The sequence below is a fragment of the Camelus bactrianus genome, chromosome X (genome assembly GCF_048773025.1).
Source record: "Camelus bactrianus isolate YW-2024 breed Bactrian camel chromosome X, ASM4877302v1, whole genome shotgun sequence".
Lineage (NCBI taxonomy): Eukaryota > Metazoa > Chordata > Mammalia > Artiodactyla > Camelidae > Camelus > Camelus bactrianus.
Window position 1 is genome coordinate 104,952,759 of NC_133575.1, and position 27,956 is coordinate 104,980,714.

The 27,956-nt window shown below is 39.7% G+C and overlaps 1 protein-coding gene across 2 annotated transcripts in view; it reads right to left on the bottom strand.

The window, feature by feature from the left end:
- ARHGEF6 (Rac/Cdc42 guanine nucleotide exchange factor 6) overlaps positions 1 to 4,915 on the bottom strand; it is a 95,441-nt gene extending 90,526 nt beyond the window's left edge. Inside the window, exons 1-2 of one of the 2 annotated variants that reach the window (XM_010952521.3) lie at positions 4,464 to 4,915; positions 3,166 to 3,249 (exon numbers count right to left, since the gene is read on the bottom strand). In XM_010952521.3, the coding sequence (XP_010950823.2) occupies positions 3,166 to 3,249; positions 4,464 to 4,628 (249 nt within the window). In that variant the 5' untranslated portion in view covers positions 4,629 to 4,915. The remainder of the gene's footprint in view (positions 1 to 3,165; positions 3,250 to 4,463) is intronic. The other variant, XM_045514895.2, reaches the window with a different exon arrangement.
- Positions 4,916 to 27,956: the final 23,041 nt, after the last annotated feature.

Below are 27,956 nucleotides of genomic sequence, written 5' to 3' on the forward strand. Positions count from 1 at the left end.
ACCATCAAAAAGTCTACAAATAATAAATGCTGGAGAGGGTGCGGAGAAAAGGGACCACTCCTACACTGTTGATAGGAATGTGAATTGGTGTATTCACTATGGAGAACAGTATGGCGGTTCCTTAAAAAAACTAAAAATAGAGTTACCATATGATCCAGCAATCCTACTCCTGGGCATATATCCGGAAAAGATAAAGGCTCTAATTCAAAAAGATACAAATATTACAAGTGAACTTATTTACAAAACAGAAACAGACTCACAGACATAGAAAACAAACACATGCTTGCCACAGGGGAAGGGGCAGGGAGAGGTATAAATTGGGGGTACGGGATTAGCAATACACACTATATTACATAAAATAGATAAATAACAAGGTCGTACTGTATAGCACAGGGAACTATATTCAATATCTTATAATAAACTATAATGGAAAAGAATCAAAAAAGAAGAATATATATACACACACACACACATATATATATATACACACATACATATATAGAATATATGTATAAAAAAACCAAATCACTTTGCTGTACACCTGAAGATAACACAACATTTTAAGTCAACTACGCTTCAATTTAAAAAAAAAAAGATGTGGTATACATACACAATGGACTATTATTTGGTCATGAGAAAAGAGGACATTCTGCCATTTGGTACAAAAGGGATGGACATTGAGCACATTATGCTAAGTGAGATAAGTCTGACAGAGAAAGACAAACACTGCAGGATCTCATATATGGAATCTAAAAAAGTCAAAGTCATAAAAAACAGAGGGTCAAATGGTGGTTGCCACGGGGTGGGAGGTGGGGGGACAAAAACTGACATTGTTCAAGGTTACAAATTTTCAACAGTAGTAAATATGCCTTAGTGACCTAAAGCCCACTCCAGTGAACACAGACAATACTTTACTATGCTTACGTGATGTGGTTTAAGTATCACAATCATATTACAATATCTGACTGGATCAAAGTAACACATTGTACACCTTACATTTACACAATGTTGTATATAGCACATATATTCCATTTTAAAATAATTTTTTAATTTGCAAATATTTGTGTTTAGGTGTGTCTCCTAGCTACCTGGGATCTTGAGACTGGATGGGCAGTATTCTTGAGTGCTGGGTGCACCCCAGCTCAGCTGTCAGTCCCATTCCTTATATAGTGACCTTATGAGAACCTCAAGATGACCACCACACACCCATCACAGGTATAATGTTGCAGACAGCACTACCTAGAGCGAGCAGCTATTGGGCCGATCTTATTTGCAGTGACATATTAAGTGCCTTAAATGCATTATCTCATTTGATCCTTAAAACAATCCTATACAGTGGATATTATTAATATCTCCGTTATATAGATAAGAAAACTGGAGTGGAGAGAGGTCAAGTAACTTTTTCCAGAGGCACACAGTCAGTAAATGACCAAGCCAAGACTCTGACCCAAGTCTGTCTGTCAAACTGGAGAAGGTATGTGCTTAACCAGGGTGCCAGACATGCCCTCCTTACAATATTCATCTGATGTTCAGATTATCAAAAGAGATAAAAATATGCCTGGTGCCTTTCAGTTAAGAAATGAAAATTATGTTCTACTTTTTTCAAGAGATTTGTATCCAAAGTGGATACAAATATTTTAAGCATGAGCGCTTAAGAGAGTAAGCATTTAGTTATCAGAAAAATCCACTTCTGTGAAACGACTCATTCTCCAACAATGCCAGACCCAGGAGGTGTTTCTGTATCACCTAGTATTCTTAGAGCTGTAAAGAAGCTCAGTATACCTTCTGGCAGCTTCAGAGTGCAGAAATCATTGGCAACCTCACCATATTTTTATTTGACAAATAAAAAAATACCATGACCTGTTCATAGCAGACATCATTCCATCAGGGGTACAGAGCGGTCTCAAGTTACACTTACCTCAAAAGCCACATACACCCATGTGTCCATACTGTGCACACACACACAGAGACAGAGACACACACAGACACAGACACACACACACACACACAGAGCTAAAATTAGGCAACAGGGAAACCTGGAATAAAATATTCTGAAACCAGCGTGGCCTGATGCTAACTTTTGGAAAAATTCTGAAGGAAGCAAAGTTTATCTGGGGCAAAGGTACTTGTACTGCCACTCCTAAATAGCTAACCCTCGGAGAAGACTTACTGTGAGCCACGCCCTCTTCCGGGGACATGAATTCACTGAAATCTCATGCCAATCCTATGAGACAAGTGCTGCTCTTATTCCCATTTTACAGGTGGGGAGACTGAGGCATAGAGGCATCCTTAAGTAACATGCTCAAGGTCACAAAGCTACTAGTGAGAGAAAACTGAGATTTGAACCTACGCAGTCTAACACCAGAGTCCAGGATCAAATCACTACTAATACTTCTCCACAAATAAGACCATTAATGCATCTCTACATTTCTTATGTCCTTGGTCCTGTGCTGAACGTTCTCCATATATTACCATATAGATCCTTGGACATTGGAGCTCTTAGCTCTAAATTATTATGCAGTATCTCATTGGATCCTTCAAACGACCCCCTGAAGTAGCTATTATTGTGTCCATTTTACAGATAAAAACACTGAGGCTCAAAGACATTAAATAATTCGACACATGGGTGAAAGTCTCAGCTCCTTCTCAGCAACACCCCCTATACATACTGTAAGGCTCCATATAACATAAAATAGTGCAACATAATTTAACATACAATGTGTACCCCAGGGCCAGCTTCTCTCAGCTCTTTAAGGCCTCTGCTGTAAAGTGTTCATAGGAAAAAGTGAGAAAAATCTTCCCACTCTTCCCAGTTTGGGGTAATCAGAGGGAATCCCCTCTGCAGCAGCCAGTGGCCCACTTTTGCTACCACTTAGTACGGACGCCGCACAAGCTCTGGCACCGGAAGCCTGCCTTCAGGGCTTGGATGCTGTTTTTTAAAGGTATCATATTTTGAATTTTGATTTTGTTTTGTTCTGGAACTGGTTTCTGGAAAAGACAAACTAGCAAGCCACAACTGGGGGCCACTGATCTTAACCGTGGATTCCAAAAGATGCCACTGTTTAACCGTGAAAATAAAGCAAGTACTTTGACTACAACACCGTCTTCATTAGCAGAATGAAACGAAGACAAAGACGACAAGGAAGGCAACCTGGCTGGGCTCACCTCCACTTGAAGGGCTGCACATCCTTTCAGGAAGTCGTTGATGTTGCTGGTACAGTCGGCTTCGGTTTGGGGCTCCAGACAGTACTAGAGAAACATAGTCAAATGTCACTTGGAGACTGTCACCCCATGCCAGGCATACTATATTCATCCTGCGCTTTTAACTAGATAAGGCAGGCTTTTTAAGGCAGAGGCAACATTGCTATCTCCAGGAAGAGAAATTAACCGCTGAAGGAAGTGATGCAAAAATCTAAACGGTCGGTCTTGTTTCAAATGTCACCAAACCCTTAGTCCCAAGCCATCTCTACTTACAAATTTTTTCTCCTGCTTTCTGCCAAAGCCTGGTGATAGCAAATTAGAGAGCCCCAGACAACTTTTTTTATCTTGGTTCCTGCTCTCAACCTATTACCTCCCTCCGTCCTCCTCATGATAATTTATTAAAAATTATATTTCCCCCTTTGCTGTTCTCTACATTTGATCACATTTCTCAACAATTTCCCACCTTTTCATCACTGTTTTTTAAGTTTGAGACGTTATAAGTAAATCACTTTGTTCAAGAAGAATACAAACTGATTCAAGGAGGCAAGAGACACCTACTCCCAGTCAAAGTCCCGGCTGACCTTAAGAAAATAATTATAGGGCACTGCCGTTACACTTATAAAAAGTGCCCACTTTAGAAATTATCCATCCTCATGATCATGGGTTTCCAACATTCAAAATTTTGAATTTTTGGAAGAGAGTAAGGTTAGTTTCACTTTGAACACACGTTGCATTCGAAACATACGTTTGGCTTCTATTGTTTTAACAAACCTGATGTAACACGTTGGATTATTTCTCCTGGTTGCTAAATAGCCTCTCTTTCCTCCTCCTCCTTATTTCTTTGAGAAGAAAATCTACATTGATTTTAGCCAAATTGTCAGTAAGCACCATCAATCTCTGTTAGAAATTGTCCTGTTAGTCCACAGGCTCTTCGGACCCTAAGTTCAAAACATGTCCTCGGTACCCGGGGAGGTGTAACAGGCATCTCTATGACAGAGCAAGCTTGTGACACGGGCGTTCTCCGTGTCCCCGGTACCAGCAGTGTAACAGGTTTTTCACGTACTAATATTTGGTGGCCAATTCCTAAAGGATAACATTTCACTTTCTGACTTTTTCCAGCCACACACTCACACACAAAAAAAGCAGTAAGAAAGAATATCTAAGTCTTAGAGATGAAAGTTGCAGTGTCCCTGTACTCTGGCAATTGGAAATCTCCAGAGTTAATGACTGCCGCTCCCTGGTGGTAAGCAAAGTTCCCTTACCTTTTCTACTGAGCCAGGCCTAAGTCTGTTGATGAGTTTGCATAGAACGACCCCATTTTTCAGTGAGGACTTCAAGAACTCCTCCGGATCACAGACGGTCTTTTTGGGGGAATCTAATACTCCCAAGGATATGAGCCATGTCACAATTCGCTCTTCGGGATTCATTACTGAGGACCGTACCCGCCGAACAGCTCTCTGGGGCAGCTGCAAGGACTAAGCCACATCCGTGATTGCATCTGCTGTCGTCTTCCTTTTTATGAGTTCTCTTCTGGTGCTTGCAGAGCAAAGCTCTAAAACAACTTTTCTTAGACAAATCAGGGGATTTGAAAACTCCAGATATCACACTCAAAGATGGGGAAATTGAATGGAAAAAATCCTGGATAACGCTGGATTTCTTTGTCAAAAATCTGCAAAACAAATTCATTAGGATAAAAAAGAAGAAGAAGAAGAAATACACACACACACACACACACACACACACACACGCAAAAAGAAAAAAAAAAACCCCAACGGTGCAAGCAGCTGTAAGGGAAGGAAGTGAGGAGGATGCAGGGGAGGGAGGAGAGAGAAGGAAGCAAATGCTCCGGGGAACCAGAGGTGAGCCAGCACTTCAGGGGACCTTGGAAATGAGATACTCATGGGCCAGCCTCGGAAAACACTGTCAATAAATAGTCTAGCCCCAGTGAAGATCTGGCTTCTGTCAAGAGGAAGATGCCAACTGGCTCGGAGGTCAGACAGATCTGAGCCTCGTGGGGTGCTGTGCTGGCACAACAGGGCTCAGAGAAGGTAGGCTGGGATAATTCTTCCAAGCAATGGCCAGATGTCCTCATACGGTCTCACCAAGATGATGTGTCACAATCATGCCTTGCAAAACACATCGAGTGGCACAGTGACAGCATGCCAAGCAAATGAAGATGTGCCTGCTGTCAGCCATCGCTGTGTATACACACAAGCTAGAAGAATGGCATTTTACTCTGCAGCCGAAAAGCTATGTTTAGGGAAATAGGATAACATCTGACATCCTGTTTACTTGCATTCTTTAGCGATTCTTTTTCTGGACCTGGTTCCACTACACAATCCAGCTGCAGTACCCTCAGCAAAGGCTCAGACACAGTCACAGAAGAGGGTAAAAAGCACTTGAAAACAGAATTTTTGAGAACAAAAGAACACTTGTCCTCTGTCTACGCTACAGTCTGGAAGGTTGATGTTTCCCCAATAAGAAACACTTGGCCTTAAAAATGCTGGGAAAAAAAATGGTCTATAACCAGAAATCTTCACTTTTCTCAAATGTTTTCAAAACCAGTTGAAATAGTCATATAATTAGGAGATTTCTGATAAGGCCAACTTTAACAATATAGCCTTGTATTGGCAAATTCATGGTACTCCCCATCACTGCTCCCTCCCCGTGCATGGGATCCTGCTAAGCCTCAGAATCCTTTTCAACACAGCTTTAGGGATCGACGACCAAATAATCAGCTTAAACATCACTGGACTGGTCTTCCAGACAGAAAATCAATAAGGCAACAGAGATACTGAATGACACAATAGAAGAGTTGGACTTTGTTGATATTTTTAGGACATTACATCCCCCAAAACAGAATGTACATTCTTTTCAAGCACTCATGGAACATTCTCTAGGGTAGGCCACACACTTGGGCACAAAAGGAAATAAATAAACTAGAGATTAAGAAAACAATAGAAAAACATCAACCAAACCAAGAGCTGGTTTTTGAAAGAGTAAACAAAATTGACAAACCTCTGGCCAGGTTCACCAAGAAGAAAAGAGAGAGGGCACAAACAGACACAGTAAGAAATGAAAATGGAGAAATTACAACCAACACCACAGAAATACAAAAAATCATAAGAGAACACCAGAAACAACTATATGGCAATAAACTGGACAACTTAGAAGAAATGGACAACTTTCTAGAAACATACAGTCCACCAAAACTGAATCATGAAGAAATAGATCATTTGAACAGACCAATCACTAGAAATGAAATAGAATCAGTAATAAAAAAAAAAAACCTCCCTACAAACAAAAGTCCAGGACCAGATGGTTTCACTGGGGAATTCTATGAAGCATACAAAGAAGAGCTCATACCAATACTTCTCATACTCTTCCAAAAGTAGTTTGGTGCAGCTGTTATGGAAAACAGTATGGAGATTCCACAAAAAACTAAAAATAGACTTACCATATGATCCAGCAATCCCACTCCTGGGCATATATCCAGAGGAAATCTTAATTCAAAAAGATACATGCACCCCAATGTTCATAGCAGCACTGTATACAATAGCCAAGACATGGAAACAACCTAAATGTCCATCAACAGATGACTGGATAAAGAAGTTGTGGTATATTTATACAATGGAATACTACTCAGCCATAAAAAGAATAAAACACTGCCATTTGCAGCAACATGGATGGTCTTGGAGAATGTCATTCTAAGTGAAGTAAGCCAGAAAGAGAAAGAAAAATACTATATGATATCACTCATATGTGGAATCTAATAAAAAAGACAAACAAACTTATTTACAAAACAGAAAGAGACTCACAGACCTAGAAAACAAACTTGTGGTTACCAGGGGGGAAGGGATGGGAAGGGATAAATTGGGAATTCTAGATTTGCAGATACTAACTAATATATATAAAATAGGTAAACAACAAGTTCATACTGTATAGCACAGGGAACTATATTCAATATCTTGTAGTAACTTGTGGTGAAAAAGAATATGAAAACAAATATATGTATGTTCATGTATGATTGAAGCATTGTGCTGTACACCAGAAATTGACACAACATTGTAAGTTGACTATACTTCAATAAAAAATATATATATACCAAAATTTAAAAAATAATCAGCTTAGATAATCCTGCTAAATGTTTTCAAAGCCTCCCCTCCTTACCCCGTTGTAATGCTTCCCAGACTTTACTGTTATCACCTGTTGATCTGTCTCCTCCACAGAAGGCACCCTTCCTAGAAAAGGGGTCTAGTTTGCCTTGTTGAACACTGTCCTCAGCAGAGTGCCTGGTACACAGTAAATGTCTTAATGGCTCAAAACATTTTTTCCTTGCTAATGACTTTTATACTTTTATTGAGATATAATTGACATAATAAACTGGGCATATTTAAGATGTAAGATTTAATGAATTTTGACCTATGTATATACTCTGTGATACAATCACACACACACACACACACACACAATTCAGATAAGACTTTCCATCACCCCCCAAAAGTGTTCTTGTGCCCTTTCAATCCCATCTTCCCTCCCTTCTCCCCAAATCCCAGACAACCAACAAGCCCCTTTCAGTCTCTATGGATTAATTTACATTTTCTAGAATCTTGTATAAATGAAAGCGGATCTCATGGAAACTTCTTTTGTCTGACTTCTTGCACTTAACATCATCACTCTGAGATTCATCCATGTTGTGTCTATCCATAGTTCTAGAACAAAGATTTGCCCTCTAAATGTTTGGTTTGATATAACCATATTTATGAGCAAAATAAGTATAGCCAATCAAAAGTTTTAATTGATTTTGGACCCATGGCCAAATCTATGTAATGAAAATAAAAACAAAATCCATGTGTTGATCAATGAAATTCTTACCTCTGAACTGCTTAAACACATTTTCATATCTCGTTTGGCCAGTTTTCACAACTGCTCATCAAAATTATACTCTATAGACAAACAAATATGGCAATATCATTGACATCTCACACCTTTTGATAAAGAACAAATCCTGAGTACTTTCAGGAATCCAGCCCAGTTCAAAATAGGCTTGAGCCCACTGGGGTCACCTGGATGAAAAGCTGCCTCATTTTAGACAGTTGCCAGAGCAAATTACTCTAAGTAATAAAGTAAATCAGAAAGGCAAGGCTACCTCCCCCAGGCAGAAGAAACAGTTCTACTAGTATAAAGATTGAAACTTATGGTTGATATGGTCAAATGTCAAGAAAGCAAGGAATTCCAGGACAGTAGCAAGCACATGGAAGAAATGACTGAGCGTGGAACCCACACTGGGTAGGGAAGCAAGGGCAGTGGGAAGGAGCTGATGAAGGGGGAACGGAGTGGAGGGTCAAAAGACTGGAGGTCACAGAGGCACAAAGAGCAGGCTTTGAAAAGAGCAAAGGTCTCTCGCTCTGCTTCAGGTCCTTGGTACCACACATCCTGGGCCACTGAACCTGCCTCCTCACTGGCTTTCCCACCTCCATCCTCTCGTCCTAATGAATTGTCTGGCCGAGCACCATTTGGTTGCTCTTTAATAATGGAACATCCCTGCTCAGAAACTCTCAAAAGCTTTCCAGCGCCTAAAGCAGTGATTTACAAATGACAATATACAAAAATAGTCACCTCTTGTGAGGGAGGGAGGAGAAAGAAATGAGAGTGGAACTTGAGCCAAAATAGGTAATATTATATTAAAAATAAAAAGACCTGCAGGAAACAAGGCAAATGTTAACATTTGTTAAAACTGGTTTCTGGGTGTACTGGAACCTATTATATATCCTATTTTCCTTACTTTTGTGTATTTGAAATATTCATAGTTAATTTTTTTAATTTTAAATCGACTGGGGCACTTGTTAAAAAGATTTGGGGGCCCAATTCACTAATACTCTAGTTCAGGAGACCTGTGGTAAGATAAAGGAATCTGTATTATTAAAGTACCCCCTTGATTCTGATGCAGGTGGACCAAAGGCACACTTGGAGAAACAAGTATGTTCATAACCTTTCACTCCATCACAATATCTGCCAACCCCTGCGATATTTCACTATCCACAAGAACAACGATCCAACGTCATGACCACACAGTTCCCTGACCTCCTGTACCTGTAACTGATGTAGTACCTCTCAGCCCTCTTTATTCCTGTTCTGTGAAAATGGACCTGGGGCCTTTAAATATGTTTTACCTTGACAGCTGGCATGATAAGAAGTTTTATCGGTAGATGGTGGTGGAAAGACGTGGCAGGAAGAAGGGGTTTTACTTCCTGTTTCCTGTGTGCTTACTCCATGGGGTCCTGCCGAGCTCCCCACTTTCCTAGTGCTCACCTTCTGCAGCACTGGCTTCTTCCATGCAGAGTGGGTGGCAGCTTCCCCTGGTACCACCCTTGGGTGGTTCTGTAGCAAAGTGTCTGTAGTGAGACACTTCCCCCGTGAAGGGGAAGCATCCTAGGGAGGCACATTTTCAGCAAGTTCCAGAGGGTGGGTGTCCAGCAAGTTCCACTGACTCAGCACCATGGCCGCTTCCCTAACAAAGACTGGATATCAGCTGTGCATGAGAAGAGGGGTTATCACAGCTCTACGGGGAGTGACATACATTGTCTGCTATTATAGATTACATCTGCTATTCCTATATTCTTTTAGATTTCCCTTTACTTCTTACTAGGCAACCCCTGTCATTGTTAATAATTCTTTATGTTAACCTTTGCCTGTTAAAATCCCTCCATGGTTTCTCTGTCCTGATTGGACCCAGACTACGATGTCTCATTAGCTTCAGTGAACACACCTCCACTTTAGCCAGCCACTTGCAAGATCACATCTTGACCTTTGTCATCACACAAACTTCACTGCCTCCTGAATCATGAATTCAAACGTTACATTTTTCTAACCACAACCTGCCATCCTTTCAGCTTGTTTATTCAGTTGCTCCCACTACAGTTAGTCCTTACCCTCATAGGGATATTCAAAGCATCGTTTTCCAACATGATTATAAAAATTTACATTCCCACGAACAGCCAGGAAAAGGAATGAAGTATTGATACATGCTACAACAGAGATGAACCTTAAAAACATCATGCTAAGTGAAAGAAGCCAGTCACAAAAGGTCATGTATTATATGATTTCACTTATATGAAGTGTTCAGAAGAGGCAAATCCACCGAGATACGAAGTAGATGCACAGTTGCCTTCAACGTAACCCAAGACTTGTTATCACAACTAAGAAAATTAACAATAATTCACCGATGCCATCCACTTTTCAGTTTATACTAAGACTTCCCCGTTTATGTCTAAAAATGTCTTTCAGAGATTTTTTTTTCAAAGCAGCATTCAATCAAGTTGCCCCTCCCCATGTCAGAGAACTGAATTTGCTTCTAGGCAAAAATCTGAGTGACCATCAGGGTTCTTCCTCATTTGTTTCCCTTCTCTTGGGGATCAAAGTCCTGTATTGTCTGCCAGATCAAATGTCTGGAAAGAGCTGTTTCATATATTTTAACTACTTTTCTAGTTGTTTATGTCGGGAGGACAAGTCCATACCACACAGCCCTTCATGGGGAGAAGCAGAAGTTGGCTTAGTCTCCTTTTAATTATGTCTTCTATATCGTGCAACGAATGAGACCTAATATAGTTTGTTCTTGTTCATTTAGAAGGGCTCTGTAGCTATTAAGAATATTAACCTTTTGGTATATGTTTTAAATTGTTCCCTAGTTAGTATTTGTCTTTTAAATTTTACGACTTTCTTAACAATTACTATACAGAAGTTTTAAATTTTGTATATAATTAAATATGCCAATCTTTCCCTTTATGACGTAGACCCTTTTATCATGCTTAAAGATTTTCTTCAAGCTCATTTTAGGAATTTATCCTAGGGAAATAATGAGAAGTTCAGAAGACAGTAAAATCACAATGCATGGAATAAAAAATAATGTAAGAAGTTAAGCCTCATCAAAATTAAGAACTTCCACTCTGTGAAAGCCTGTTTGAAGAGGATGAAAAAACAAGCTACAGACAGAGAGATGCTATTGCAAACCACATATTTGATAATGGCCTACTATCTAAAATACATTTTTTATACAATGAAATACTACTCAGCCATAAAAAAAATGAAATAATGCCATTTGCAGCAACATGGGTGGACCCAGAGATTATCATACTAAGTGAAGTCAGACAAAGACAAATACCATATGATATCACTTATATGTGGAATCTAAAAAAATGATACAAATGAAATTATTTACAAAACAGAAACAGATTCACAGACATAGAAAACAAACTATGGTTACCAGGCAGCAAAGGGAGTAGGAAGGGATAAATTGGGAATTTAGGATTAGCAAATACAAACTACTATATATAAAATAAATAAACAACAAGGACTCACTGTATAGCACGGGGAACTATATCCAAAAGCTTGTAATAACTTATAATGAAAAAGAATATATATATGTATAAATTAATCACTGTGGTGTACACCAGAAACTAACATAACATTGTAAATCAACTATACTTCAATAAAAAAATAGGATACATTTTAAAATTCTCAAAACTCAACAGGAAAAAACCAATCCAATAGAAAGTGAGCAAAAGATATGAACAGATAGTTCATGAAACAGGATATCTGGATGGCAAATAAACACATGGAAAGATCTTCAATATCATTAGCCATTGGCGAAAAGCAAATCAAAACCACAGTGAGATCTCAGTGACAACACCAAATGCCACTGAGGATGCAGAGAAACTGAATCATTCCTACATTGCTAGTGGGAATGTAAAATGTACAGCCACTCTGGAAAAGTAGTTTGCAGTTTCTTAAAAAAACTAAACATGGCACATGCCATATAACCCAGCAATTACACTCCTGGTCATTTATTCCAGAAAAAAAATGAAAATATAAAAACCTATGCATGAATGTTCATAACAACTTCATTTGTAGCAGCCAACAACTGGAAATAAACCAAAGAATTTCCTTCAACAGGTAAATGGATAAACAAACTGTGATCCATCCATATCATGGAATCCTACTCAGCAATACAAAAAGGAACAAACTATTGATACATATAGCAACCTGGATGCATATCAAAGGAATGATGCTGAATGAAAGAAAAGCCAATGCCAGAAAGTTACACACAGTATGATTTCATTTATATAACATTCTTGAAATGACGTGCCCACAGGTCTTGCAATGCCAGAGGTGCATGTAAAAATTCTGTTGCTGAGAAATAATGCAGAGACATCCAGGGTTATATAGTCTGCTTTCCCAAGGAGAATTGGATTCTCTCCTTTTGGAAGGGCAGCTTGGAAAAAGTCATCATTTATATCCCCAATCAAGCCATTAACTTTTCCTATAAGGTCAAGTTTAAGCAGGTGTTCTCAGGATGAGTGGACATGCTCATCAAGTGTTGGAGGTACTTAGCTGACAATCTGGCCTCTAGTGATACATTGGAAGTCACTTCTTTTAGCTTTTTTTTTTTTTAATTTAAAAAATATTGGTGGGGGTCTCTGAGGTGGCAGCGCACCCTTGAGGAGGCGGCGCGCCTGGAGATGCCTCGCAGGGGCCACTGTGGCGGCGCGAAGAGAAAAAGAAATTGGGATATAGAATACCCATCCTTTCCAGGAGAGAACCCACTGCGGTGCAGAAGAGCAGGCCTCAGGAGCGTAGGGCAGCTGCTTCCCTCTCTGAAGCACGGCTCAGGTATGCAGAAGGCTTTCAGGAGACTGCTGGGGCTCCGTCATTAACAGCTGAAAAGAAGACTAGTACAGAAAAGCACCTTGAATTATCCTCTAGACCCAAGAAAGAACCTACTACATCCAAGAGTACCAGTGGGATTACAGCTATAACTCGGAGTTCCAGTGGAAGTGATCTGTCAGATGAAGATAAAAATTTTAAACCACAGAGAGATAGCAGACGTGGTTCTAGAATAGACAGATTTTATAACAGGAATAGTTCATGTCCACAGGATGGGACCAGTGAAGGTAAACTGACAATTTTCTAAGAAATTTAATTCCTGTTATAGATTGGATTTCAATATTGGAAAAAACTTCTACTCCTTTTCTAATACTTAGCATTGGTTATGATCGTACTAGGTCCCAGCCTCCCAGCCCTTTAGAAACATTTTCTCATAATAATTCTCACAGTAACTCTAAGAGATTGGTATTACCCGTATTATTTTTACAGCTAGTAGTTTAGGCTTGAACATGTTAGAATTGGTTGAATTCCACTTTGGGTCTCTTTGGTGACAAAGCCAGTTCTCTAAAGTACAGGCACAGCTCTGAGATATTGTGGGTTCTGTTCCAGACCACTGTAGTATAGGGAATGTTGCAGTACAAGAAGTTACATGAATTTCTCGGTGTTCCAGTGCATATAAAAGTTGTTTATGCACTACTGTAGTCTATTAAGTGTGCAATAGCATTATGTCTACGAAAGACAAAGTACCATACCCTAATTAAAAAATGGTTTATTGCCGAAAAATGCTAACCATCATCTGAGCCTTCAAAAAACAATAATAATAAAAATATTAGGGAGGAGGTAATTAGGTTTATCTATTTATTTAATTTTTTTTAATGGAGGTACTGGTGTTTGAACCTCGTACATGCTAAACACGCTCTCTACCACTGAGCAATACCCTCCCCCTTCTTTTAGCTTTTTTAGCCCTTAGATTTTGCCTGAAACCATTTGACAACCAATACGGAAATCTGACAAGGAAAGCAAATTCAGCTCTCTCTCCCTTTCTCTGCCATCATGGTTCATATGGTTGACTGTTCCCCACCATGTCTTCTCACAAGACTTTCAAGATCAAGCAATTCCTGGCCAACAAGCAAAAGCAGAATTGTCTTATTCCCCAAAGGATTCTGATGAAAACTGGTAATAAAATCCAGTATAACTCCCAGGGGAGACATCCTTGCAAATCCCCTCATCTTTCTTGCTTCACTCTTCCTTCAGCCGCCAAAATCCCAGCCCTGGTGAAATTCAACTTTCCACTAGCCGAACAAGACCTGAGAAACACTTAAATGGTGATTACTGGACCCACTTTGAGCTTATTACCTCACATGTTGAGTGGCCTTTAGCACTGCCCAGCAGTCTTACTACATTTCCCTAGTTCATTTACTTTTCCATTTTACCAGAAGATTATTTAAAACATAAGCTTCTCTCATCAAATCTGCAATTTCCTCTCTACCCTCTTCATTCTCAGCTGATGATCTTGCTTATGTAACTGAGAAAATAGGATCAGTCAACTCCCCATCTCCAAATCAACCAACCTACCTGCATCCCTACCCTCCCTCCTATTACAGTGGATGGATGAACTATCAGTGCTCCTGGCAAATATCAGTCTCACCTACTCAAGGACTTTACTCCTTCAATTATCCCTCATATTTCCTGCAACACTATGTTAGTCAGCTAGGGCGGCCACAACAAAATAACACAAACTGTGTAGCTTAAACAACAGAAATTTATTTTTCACACAATTCTGGAGGCTAGAAGTCCAAGCTCAAATTGTCAGCAGGCTTGGATTCTTCTGAAGCATGTCTCTTTGGCTTGTAGATGGAGGCCTTTTTGGCCGTGTCTTCACATGGTCGTCTCCTTGTGAGAACACATGTCTGGTGTCTCTGTGTCCAAATTTCCTCTTCTTATAAGGACACAAACCATGTTGGATTAAGATCCACTCAAAAGACCTCATTTTAACTTAATCACCTCTTTAAAGATCTTTTCTCCAAATACAGTTACATAAGATATTGGGGAGGTTAGGACTTGAACATCTGAATTTTGAGGGGACACAATTCAGTCCATAACAATCTCCATGTTATCAAATCCAGGGGCAAATCATAATGGCACCTTACCAGATCTCTCAATGGCATTTGCAACATTTGATTCTCCCTCCTTCTTGAAACCAAGGTCACTATGTAAGGTTGTTCAGGTTGTCCACTGCACAATGGTCTTCCATCTAAGGAAGTGTGATTCAGAATCATAGATATCTTAATTATTAGAAATTTTTTCATATTTTTCCAATTTGAGGACTCTAAGTTTAAAATCTCCAAGCCTTTTCAATTGGTGATTTCAATATCTATGTATATGATCAATTCAACACCCTGTTTTCTCAGTTCCTTGAGGAGAAGTGAGTTTGAGGAGTATCAAGAATTCAGTTTGTGGCATGGCATCACAATTGAAAAGCTTATTGGTTGTCCAAGTACAGGTGCCCTTGAAAGCACTGGAGGAAGTTAGAAATTATTTGACAAACACTGAAGAATGATGTTTAAGGAAAATATATTAATGACGCTAAACAAATTGTAGGGTCTTTTAAAATTGAGACCAATCTCTTCAATGTAGAAATACCATAAAAAGGGAAAAGACAACTCATTTTAACTGTATATCTATGGTGAGCCCATTTATGATCAATTTCAAATTTAACTTTTTTCTATATTGTATACAATATCATACTGAAAAGATTTATAATAATTAAAGAATATCATGGCTGTATTAGTTTCTTTCAGCTGCTATAACAAACTATCACAAACTTTGGTGGCTTAAAACAACAAAAATTTATTCTTTCTTTCTGACGTTTCCTAGAGGTCAGGAGTCAGAAATCAAATAGGGCCATGCTCTCTTCAGAGATTCTAGGGGAGATCACTGTGCCTCTATCTTCACATCACTTTCTCCTCTGTAATCTCCATTTGCCTCTCTTTTATGAGGTCACTTGTGATAGCATCCAGGGCCCACCTGGAGGATCCAGGATAACCTCAAGGTCCTTAACTTACAAACCTGTGAAAAGATCCTCTTTCCAAATAAGGTTACATTTACAGGTTCCAGAGATTAGGTCCCAATTATTCAGCCTAGTACAGTGGCCTTTTCAGTGTTCCAAACAATATATTATGGAATAGTAATATGAATATAAAATATAAATCTAATTTATATTTAAATAAATAATAAAAATCATTTACATATACCTATATATGAATCAATAATAAAATAAATGTAAGATATAATATAAAATAGTAATAAAATAAATTAATACATTTATGAAACCTTTACAATTGAAATGGCTGATGAAATTATACAAGGAATGTGCTATTGATAGTCTTTGATGTACGAGGAACGAAAATCTGGAACTAAAAAGCTGGTTACTAAAATCTAGTAAGCCTTTTGTTGAAATACTTGATATATTTGCAGCAATAATTCACCAGACACATTTCTGAATATTTCTAGAGCTCTCAGGATGTGTTTAATTTTAGAGAATGCAGTTCCCCAAAATTAAAATTTATTAAGAATTACTTGATGTCCACAATGTCAAAAGAAATCTATCATATATAGTGATCATTTCTATAGAGATAAAGCAAGTAAGTATTGAAACTGTTGTAAAGATTTTTGCTTCCCATAAAAGCATGATGGAAAACTATTGAATAATAAATTACTATACCCTGATGGTTTTGAGTTCCTAATTGTTGTAATTCAATCTTTTGAGTTGTCTGTACCTACATGTTCAATAGTTGATTTATATAATTTATACAGAATGACTTTATAGTTTTATCATTGTTCTTATTGTAAAATAAATAGCATACTAACTTTTTTTTTAACTTGCGGAAGAGATTGGGTTTTTGTTTGTTTTATTATTTGCTTTGTTTTGTTTTCACAAAGGAATAATATAGCCTAGCAATTGCTCAGCTTGAAACAGATTCTGCATTTGGCTTCTGAGTCACCACACGGTTTTCCTCCGACTTCACTGGTTTCTGTTTGTCTGTTTTGCTGATTCCTCTTCGCTTTCCATAAGTTAAATATTGGAGCACTCCAGGGCTCAGTCCTTGGCCATCTTCTCGTTCCTGTCTACGTTCACTCCTTAGGTGATTTCATCCAGTTTCATGACTATAAGTCCCAGCACTGACCTCTCCTTTAAATTCCAGACTCATATATTCAACTACTCGCTTGCCATCACCACTTGATTGTGGAGCAACTCCATGAATATACTAAAAACTCTGAACAGTACACTTTAAATGTGTTAATTGTATGGTAGGTGAATTATAGATCAATAAAGCTGTTGTGTATTTTTAAAGAAGAATAAGAGATGAATTTAAGACATCTCTCAAAAAGAGAAGGCTATTTTTTAAAGTAAAAATTAAAAAAAATAAAAATAAAGAAGGGATTTTACCCACAAGGTTACAAGACATACAGCATTGTAAATTGACTATAATTCAATTAAAAAATAATAAATAAAAATGAGTTGAGGTGGGAGGAAAAAGGACTCCCCCCCACCCACCCAAAAATCCCAAACCATAAACATAGGCTTCCTTATCCTGACTCCCAGGATTAGGCAGTCCTATTGTAGTAGCCACTGGCGTTTGCCCCTTTTGTACTCATCTTCCAGCTCCTGGGAATGCTGCAGCCAACAGCTTACAACTGCAACCTTGTCCTTGGATGTGCTTCTAGCTGTTTGGGACTACCTTGCTGTTAGTTTTTTATTGCTGCAGTAACAAACTGCTACAATTATAGTGGTTTCAAGCAACACAGATTTGGTGTCTCATAGTTCTATAGGTCAGAAGTCCAACGTGTGTCTCACTGCACTAAACTCAAGGTGTAGGGCTGGGATCCTTTCTACAGATGCTCGGTGAAATCCATTTCTTTGTCTTTTCCAGCTTTCCTGCTATGATCTGAATGTTTGCGTCCCACCCCCCAAATTCATCTATTGAAATCCTAGCCCCCAAAGATGATGGCATTAGAATATCAGGCCTCTGAGAGGTACTTAGGTCTGGGGCTGGACTCCTCATAAATGGGATTAGTGTCTTATAAGAGGCACCAGAGAGTTCCCTAGTCCCTTCCACCATGTGAGGACACAGTGTAAAGGCAGCAGCTATGAACCAGGAAGAGGGTCCTCACCCAACCATGCTGGCATATTGATCTTGGACTTTGCAGCCTCCAGAACCAACAGAAATAAATTTCTCTTGTTCTTAAACTACCCAGTCTATGCTATTTTGTTCTAAGAGCCTGAACAGCATTCCCTGGCTTTTGGCCCTCTTTCTCCATCTTGAAGGCTAGCAACAAGAGGTTGAGTCTTCACACCACATCTCTGACCCACTCGTGTGCCTCCTTCTTCCATTTTTTAAGAACTCATGTGATTAGATTGGGCTCATCTGGATAATCCAGGATAATCTCCCAATCTCATGGTTCATACCCTTAATCACATCTGCAAAGTCCCTTTGCCAAGTGAGGTAGCATTCACAGGTTTCAGGAATTAGAACGTGGGCATCTTGGGGGGCTATTATTTTGCCTAAGTTGGAGAAATATGATTAAAAACAAAATCTCTCCAAACTCGGAAATCCCTTCCACAAATGATAGTAGAGAAAGAAAAACACTTTCGTTACTGAATAAGCATTAAAGCAGAATGTGATGTGGACCACAGGTAATCTACTGAGAGATTGCGAAGACCGAAAGCCATCTCACCCTCTCGTATGGCCAGGCAGAGACACCCTATTATGTACATGTCCTCGAGATCAATGATAATTACTTCTTAAGTAAGAGGACTCGACAGCATGATTTGTCACACATATTTAATCATAACTTTACCTGGTAATTGGGGTGATTATGTGTGGTAGCTAATTGACTTTATCAAGTTAAAAACCAAGTTCTCCTATCTTTTTTTTTAGTAGTCTTAATATGTAAGAAGATTTTTTTTTATTTTGGAGGAAGGTAATTAAGTTTACTTGTTTATCTTTTTAATGGAGGTACTGGGGAGTGAACCCAGGACCTCATGCATGCTAAGCACGCACTCTACCACTGAGCTATACCCTCCCCACCAAACTTCTCATAACTTTCTGACAAGTTGTAGTTTTGCAACTTGGAGTGACGTGCCCACCACCGTTAGGCTCCTATCTTCTCACAGAAACTAGAAGGTAAGTGTACTATGTCCCCTGATGTTTGCATCAAAGAGATGGCTCCCAGGTCCTTAAGAGAGACCTTCCCGGGTTGTAAAGCTGACAAAAATCTAGAGTCTTCAAAAGGATTTATATACATGTCAAAGAGATAAGAAATACTTAAAATTACAAGTTTTCTAAAGTAAACATTTTGAGAAAAAGGAGGGGAGGGAAAGCTTATACCTTATTTTCAACAGAGAGAATTAACCTTCTTATTTTGAATTTGGACTTGTCTTTATAATCTCCTTCCTGTGTTACTATGAAATAGTAACATTAAAAAAATTGGAGGGAGAGGGTAGAGCTCAGTGGTAGAGCACATGCTTAGCATGCATGAGGTCCTGGGTTCAATCCCTAGCACCTCTGTTAAAATTTTTTAAAAAATTTTTTAATTTTAATTATCTCCACTTTTTCCTCTCTCTGAGGAAGTTGTAGCCGTCTTAATGCAGCAAATTCAGAATGAAAGATAAAGCAAAACAACTATGAGAATTGTAATAGAAGAGCAGAATGAATGAACTTTTAAAAGTCAGGATATTATCTGCCTCGGGGAAGTAATCTTTTAATAGGTCATACCTATAAGTGAACAGTTAAATCAGAGAGTTGATTCTCACAAAAAAAGTTTTACTCATACATCAGTTTTACAAATTGTTATGATGCCTTTATTGCTTGTGCTTTCAAATGATTAACTACCGAGTATTATTTCTTAGTTCCTTATGAGTGCTTTCCCAATCCAAGCCTGAGGAGTAGCTTAACTCAGAAGCCTGATCATTTACATTTTTAATTAAGTGTTTTCCTTTTAAGGCCAACACATTTGTCCTGAGTGTCCATTGATTACGCAGGTAATATCACATTTACATGATAATTTAGGCCCTTCAGTAATTGTTCCATCTTTCCAAATAATTTTTTTTCAGATGTGAAATACAAAGATACCACGTCCATCACCTAGTATCAAAGTCTTATTATGAGGCACCAGTTCAAGAGTACAGATGTAGCACAGGGAACTATATTCGATATCTTGTGGTAGTTTATGGTGAAAAAGAATATGAAAACGAATATACGTGTGTTCCTATATGACTGAAGCGTTGTGCTGTACACCAGACATTGACACAACATGGTAAACTGCCTATACTTCAATTTAAAAAATACCAAAAAAAAAAAGAGTACAGATGGAACTTTTAGTGTTTAATGTACACGGCTCTAATGTCTTAAGTCTTGAGGACAAACTCATCTTATGGGCCATTTTTCACATTGATCTAAATCAATACTTACATTATTATAACAGTCAATGGAATCTCAACAAGTCATAGGCATTCACCTTTGTTTATCCATCCATTACTGGGACTGGAGAGAGCTTGCCTCCCAATGTTAATCTAGCGGTATCAACCCACCTTCTGCGGTTTCCATCTGTAGATGCCAGCTTTCGGTTTGTCTGTTAATTAAAAGTTTTTCTTTTCTACATCAGCCTTCCAATCAAACCCCGTAACAAAACATTTCTGTGTTCAATTTAGAGCTCAAGTACCTAGCTGCGTCCTACTGTTACTTTGTCACGTTAAACAATCACTAATAAAGATGGTCCCACTTGTACAATAATCAGATTGTTGGATTTTAAACCGAAATCATGTCAAAACCGAGAACACAATTTAGAGCTGATTGGAAATATGTGAAGTGCAGAAAGGAAAAGTAGTGTAACAACGTCTGTTTTCTTAGTAAATGTGATTCTTAAAGTAACTGAAATAACCACGGCTTGGTGTAGGACAGCCACGCAGCTGATGAGAGTAGTAATCACTTTTCTAGACTATCTCTTTTCAATTGAGTTCATTATCAATATCCATTAATCTAGAAAAGTCCTTTATAGGACCCAAAGTATAGTCCTCCTGCAGTGCTGGCTTCACGTGGAAAGCATGAATACAGCTAAGTTTCTCCTTTACTTTGATAGCCATATGGGTAACCAGCAGCACTGGAAAAATTTCAGCTCAGCCCTGTCTTTCCTCTGGAATCCCTTTATGCAGATGAAGTTTCCCAGTTGATGGAGGTGGCAGACATCCTCAGGTAGGTCCTTTCAGGTCTTATGACCTTAAGTCTCAAGGTTTCCAGGGAAGAGAGAAGGCTTTTTAAGTAGTGAACATGATTAAGAGAGGATTCAGCTAAATCAGGCACAGTACCTGGTCTCAGAACCATTCATAGACCTGCCAAACTAAATTCAAAGGGAGAGACTCCCTGCTTGCTGGCAGGAGTCACTCTAATTTTCAATAAAGCTCCAGGCCATTTTAACCTGGTAGATTGCTGAATCTTAGCCCAGGACTTCGATTCATATGCTCTACATATCCAGAGGACTGAGGCTTACAGGATCTGCAAATATTTGCATAACTCCTGAACAACAGTAGAAATTAAATGACTCCCTCTGTCCTATCAGTCTACTCTAGTATCTCAAATGGAGAAATTATGTATATTAAGAGGCTTTACCATTGCCTGAACATTGGCTTTTGAAGTGGGAAACATTTCAGGCCATCCAAACATCATACATAACATAACGAGATAAACTCTCTCACCTTTTACAAATATTAGTTCTATGAAATCCAAGTGCCACCAGGTTCCTGGTAAATTTGGTTAGGAAGATTTTCCCGTACTTAACCCTGGGTGGTGGCCTGTAAAGAATTCTGCTGACAAATAGCAGATCTCTTTAATATGTTTTTGCCTTCAAAATTCCTTTTTTATTCAGATGGTTTTGTTGAAGACAACACGAACTGGGGCATGAGGATTATTGTTAGGTAATTCCCACACCGCAACCAAATGTAACCCCTTTTTCAATCCATTTGCCAATTTCGTTTTGTGATACACATTTTTCAAAATAAACATCTCTTTCTTACTGTGTTAAGAATAGGGTTTCGGGGGGGAGGGTATAGCTCAACGGTAGAGCGCGTGCATTGCATGCAAGAGGTCCTGGGTTCTGTCACCAGTACCTCCATTAAAAAAAAAAAAGAATAGGGCTTCTAAGTTTGGTGTCTGCAGTGTTTTAACAGCAGCTTTTGCAGCTGTGTCGGCAAAATGAACTGCTGGTACCCAAGCAGGTATTTGTAAAGCCCCTAACAGATCAGCTCTCAGCTTTCCATGAGATTTTTTGTTTTAGTTCTTAATAAAGTAAAAATCCTCTATTTTTTAAATTGTCCTTTGCATGACAGATAGCAAACATATGTTTAGTAGTAGTAGATATATTATATGTTTATTTTAAGTCCAGAACCAAGAATTGTCACTCTAGGAACTGGTATTAACTCATTCTCGCTTCTGCAGGCTTAATTCCAGACAAAACATGCGCTTCCAAGGCTGTGTGACAAGTCACCACAGCACAGGAGGACTTAAGTGGGTCACTTTTAGCCGCAGTACATTGCCCATTGGTAAATATTATGAAATCTGCATTTTTGACAAGAACATCACAAAAATCAGGTCAGAGTTTTCACAATGCGGATGCCTCAAAGCCAGCGGAAAGGCAATCGTCAATCTCAGTTCTTCAAAAGCCTCTTCAGAGTCTAGAGACCAAACCAGAAGGTTTGGAGGAGTATCTTGCAGTTGCTTCATCAGAGTTGATATCCCTTCTGCAAAAACTGGAATCCACTGTCTACAACGTTGTACTAGTCTCAAAAGTGTCTAAGGTTTTTTTTAAGTAACTGTTAGATCTGGAAAATGGGCTGACTCCTAGACTGTCACACTCTGTGGCCCACAGCTGACAATAGGTGCCCTGTTTTACCTCAGATAAGCAATACTGTGATTTGTCTAGTGAGGCCGTCTGCCCTCGGAAAGCAAAGAACTGTAACAGGGCCAAAGTAGCCGTCAGTTTTACATTGGTCTTTGGTTTCTGAGACTAGAGGCAGACCGTCTATATTTTGAAAATTCTAAATCCCTCTAGTGGAACATATTTCTCTAAGTTTTCCTGTAAATGACTAGAAAAAACAGTAGGGGGGTCCACAACACTTGAGGAATTCTTTGCCGTAAATACTGGACTCCTTCATAAGCAAAAGCAAATAAGAATCTGGCTTCATTCACTAGAGGAACAGGATAAAGGGAGGTGGAAGGAAGAGAGGAAGGGAGGGAGGGAGAAAAGAAAGAAAGAAATGGGGGGGGAGGGATGTGAGCCAAGGCTGATGGTAGGAGATGCTATTACAGAACTGGGCTCCCTCCTAGCAGTAGGGGCGACAGGATTTTGAAATATGTGAGGCCAGGTGGTAGCACTTAACCATCAGAAGCAAGGTCGGTATAATTACTTAGCAAAGTTAGAATGTCACCAAAGTGTGTCCAACCCACAGGTATCTAATAAGATGACTCATAGAACACTGTGTTCCTAGGGGCAAGGCAGAAAAACAGCCAGCGAAGGTATCATGTGCTTTCGTGCACTCTCTCTCTGTCTCTCTCTACATATATATACACACGCATATATGTATATTTTAAAAGATAAAAATTAAATAAGCAGAATCTGAGGTTGCGATAGATTGAATGTGTCCCTCTCAAAATTCATATGTGGAAACCTAATCCCCAGTGTGATGGTATTTGGAGGTGGGGCCTTAGGGAGAGGATTAGGTCCTGAGGGTGGAACCCCCATGAATGGGATTAGTGCCCTTATAAAAGAGGTCCCAGAGAGCTCCCTCATCTCTTCTGCCATTTGAAGTTACAACAAAAAGATGGCCGTCTATGAACCAGGAAGTGGGTTCTCAGCAGACATCAAATCTGCCATCACCTTGATCTTGGACTTCCCAGCCTCCAGAACTGTGAAAAATAAATGTTGTTTATAAGCCACCCAGTCTCTGATATTGTTATAGCAGCTCAAACAGACCAAGACAGAGGTAAACTGCCCCAGCGGAAAACTCACAACTCCTTTCCAAGTTCCTGGTTCATGGATGGGTAGGCTCCATGTTTGAGCTCTTTTGTCATGTGTCAGCTGGTCATAATGGATGCTTTCCTCTTTCATGTGCCCATAGGTGTGATCTGAGGGAGAGGCACTAGTGCAACGGCGGTGGGTGACGTAAGTGTCTGGACCACCTGTTTCTACAGCTTACTTGTGTCCCCTGGGTCTGCTTGAGCCCAATCCTGCTGGATGTACCACTTTGTCTTAGAATGAACTGCTGCTGGGTCTGGCCAGTCTTATGACTACGTAGATCTGCCAGAACCCAGCTCATGATGGGCAGTTCTGGGAACACGGTCACTTGATGTCCCAAGTCCAGGTGTTCAGTCTCTACTCGGGCCCAGTCGCATGCCAGGAGCTTCTTTTCAAATGGTATATATTTATTCTTTGCTTCCAGATGGCATGGCCTTTCTCCAGAACCCTAAGTGTCTGCACCACACTCTTCCTATTTGGCCTTGTCAGAGACTCCACAGAGCATTTTTTTAACCACAGATACCTCTAGTATCATGGAACTTTCTGGGTCATATGACCCAGTGGCAAGATGGCATTTACTACAGCTTGGACTTGCCACAGAGCCCTTTCTTGCTCTGGGTCCCATTCAAATCTAGTAACCTTCCATGTCATTCAATAAACAGACCAGTGCAGTATTCCCAAGTGCAGAACATGTTGCTTCCAGACCCAAGGGGGCCCAACTTTGTACTCTTTCTTAGAGGTAGGAGGTTCAAAGTGCTACTAGTTGTCCATCACTTTGGAGCAAATGTCCCAGCATTCCCTAGATGATACATCTCTAGAAGCTTCACTGGTATGGCTGGCCCCTGAATCTTTTCACGTTAACATCCACCGGAGAGCCTCCACTGCAAAAGAAGCACTAAATGACCAAAGAGATAGGATGGTCTGCCCAGCCTGTCTTCTGCCACCCCAGGCCTTGAACAATGGAGTAGACACAGTGGCAGCGACAGAGGCTATGCATGGACACATCAGCATGAGCTTCACTCACCTACACATTGCCGAGGCCAAATGTTTAACCTTCTACCAACAGAGACCAACACCCAGTCCCCAGTATGGCACCATCCCTTGAGGATATCAACCAGTCACTTGCTGTCAAAATGATTACATTTGACCGCTCCCTTTTGAAAAGGTCAACTGTTCATTCTGACACGTATGGCAAACATGGATTTGCCTTTACTGGCCCACAAAGTCTCAGCCAGCACCACTATCTGAGAGTTCTCAGAGCATCTGATCTATCAACATATGCCAAATTCCTAGTCTCGAACTCACAATTTAGCATGTTACTCCTCCTCGCATGCGGAGAAGTCAGTGAGGGGCACAGAGAAGCCTGGAGCGTTACTTCAGTAGACGCCCCTCCACCTGCAAACTAGGGGAATAAAGGAATAAGTAACCTCCTTGCCTTGGGTTGGGTTCCCGAGAAGCAGATGCTGAGATGGACATGCGATTAAGGAAGTGCTCCAAGGAGAACCTGATAAGAGAATGGAGGAAGCGGGAAGGGAAAGGGGAAGAAGCTAAACAAATGTGTACTTTCTGGCAACATCTTGGGGAGGGTTGCTTCAGCAAGGTCCAGCAGAGGAACGATGAATGTAAATTCTGCCTCAGAATTTGTCCCTACTTGTGGCAAAAGGAACTAAATTTTCATACTCCCACAACGGTCAGCCATTGGGTAAAGGCTGCCCAGGGCTTGCGGCTGGAGGGGGATGAGGCTACGTAAGGATGACTGTAAGCTCACAGGCAATGCCAGCGCTCTGCTTGTGCAAGCAAAGCGGCTCCATTAACCCAAAAACAGGCTTCCAAGTGAATTAGAGACACAGGTGCAAGCCTTCAGAAGCAAACACACACAAAAGCTAGGGGAGTGGTACTCACAGATTGTTAAAGGGATCGGAGGCATACAGAAAAACACACTCCTGCTTTCCTTTACACACTCGCTACTCTCAGTACTAGTCACCAGATATGTGTGGGACTTTACCCCACCAAGCAGTTCTTTGACCCCAGCGGGGTGCCCTACAATTTAACTCAATTCTGACAGCATCTACCAGAAAATAGGGTCAGATCCATCAGGTTAAGGGCCCCCACTTCAGACACTAATCACAAATCCAGGTTGTTACCTGTGCTTCTTGACCCACGGGCTATAAATCGGAGGTTCCCATGACCCCCTACTTGGGTTTATTAATTTGCTAGAGTGACTCACATAACTCAGGAAAACAGTTTACGGTTGACCCTTGAACAACATGGGTTTGAACTGCAAGTGCCCAATTATACGCAGATTTTTTTCAGTGGTAACTATGTCTGTACTATATTATCCGCAGTTTGTTGAATCCGAGATGTGAAACCTCAGATACGGAGGAACTGCCCACGTAGAAGGGATTTTCAACTGCTTGGAAGGACTGTGCCCCTAACCCTTGAATTGTTCAAGGGTCAACTGCACTAACTATTACCGGTTTATGGTAAAAGGATACACCTTACAACTCAGGACTATCCAGATGGAAGAGATGCACTGGGCAAGGTCTGTGGGAAGGAAGGCAGAGATTCCACGCCTGTCCAGGCATACCACCCTCCCAGCACCTCCACATGGTCGCCACTAGGAAGCTCTCTGAATTCATCCTTTTAGGTTATTATGGAGGTTTCATTACTTAGGCTTGAATGATTAAATCATTGGTCTTTGGTGATTGATTCAACTTCCAGCCCCTCTCTCATCCCCAGAGATTGGAGGGTGGGGCTGAAAGCTCCAATCTTCTAATCAGGATGTTGGTTCCCCCGGCAACCAGCCCCTCAGTAGGGGCTTTCCAAAAGTCACCTCATTAACATAAACTCAGGTGTGGTTCAGAGGGGCTTGTTGTGAATAAGAAAATTCACCTTCATCTGTCTTATCACTTAGGAAATTCCAAAGGTTTTAGGAGTTCTGTGCCAGTAATGGTGAGGAAGACTTAACATATATTTCTTTTTTTCCCCCCCAAATCTATAAGCCTTTCTTCTTTTTTTTTTTTTGAAGTATATTTGATTTACAATGTGGTAGTTTCTCATGTACAGCAAAGTGATTCAGTTATACATAAATATATATATATTCTTTTTCATATTCTTTTCCACTATGGTTTATTACAGGATATTGAATATACTTCCCTGAGCTATACAATAGGACCTTGTTGTTTACCTATTTTATATATAGTAGTGTGTGAATTCAAATATATATTGCTTATTGTAAATAACAATATCCCTGCAGGGGATCTGGGCAGAACAACAACAGTAACCACTGCACAGCCTTCACATTCATCAGATTTTTAAAAATATATCTTTATCAATGCATTTTTTAATGTATCATAAAATTTACCCATTTCAAATGTACAATTCAATGATTTTTAGTAAATTTACCCAGTTACGTGACTATCACCATAAATCCATTTTAGGACATTTTCATCACTCGAATAAAATCCTGTTTACTATTCATCCTTGTTCCCATCGTGAGGCCCATGCAACCTTCTGTCTCTATGGATTTGCCTGTCCTGGACATTTCACATAAATGGAATCATACAATACGTACGTCAATATGTAGATTCAATCCGCAAACTTTTGTGTCTGGTTTCTTTCACTTAACATAATGTTTTCAAGGTTCATCCACATAGTAGTGTGTATCAGTCCTTCATTCAGTTTTATGGCTGAAGAATACTCCATTGTATAGATGTACCACATTTGTTTATCAGTTCATCAGTTAACAGACATTTGGTTTGTTTCTACTTTTTGGCTATAATGAATCATCCTGCCATGAACATTTTTGTACTACTCGTCTCCTCTTGGATATTCATTCACCTTGGAGAATAACTGCTGGGTTATACGGTAAACTTAGAATTAACATTTTAAGAAACTGCCAAATTGTTTTCCAGTATACATTCCCGTGTACACTCTGCACCATGGACATTCCCACCAGCAATTTATGAGATTTCCCGTTTCTCTATATCTTTGCCAATAATTGTTATTGTCTGCCTTTTTTA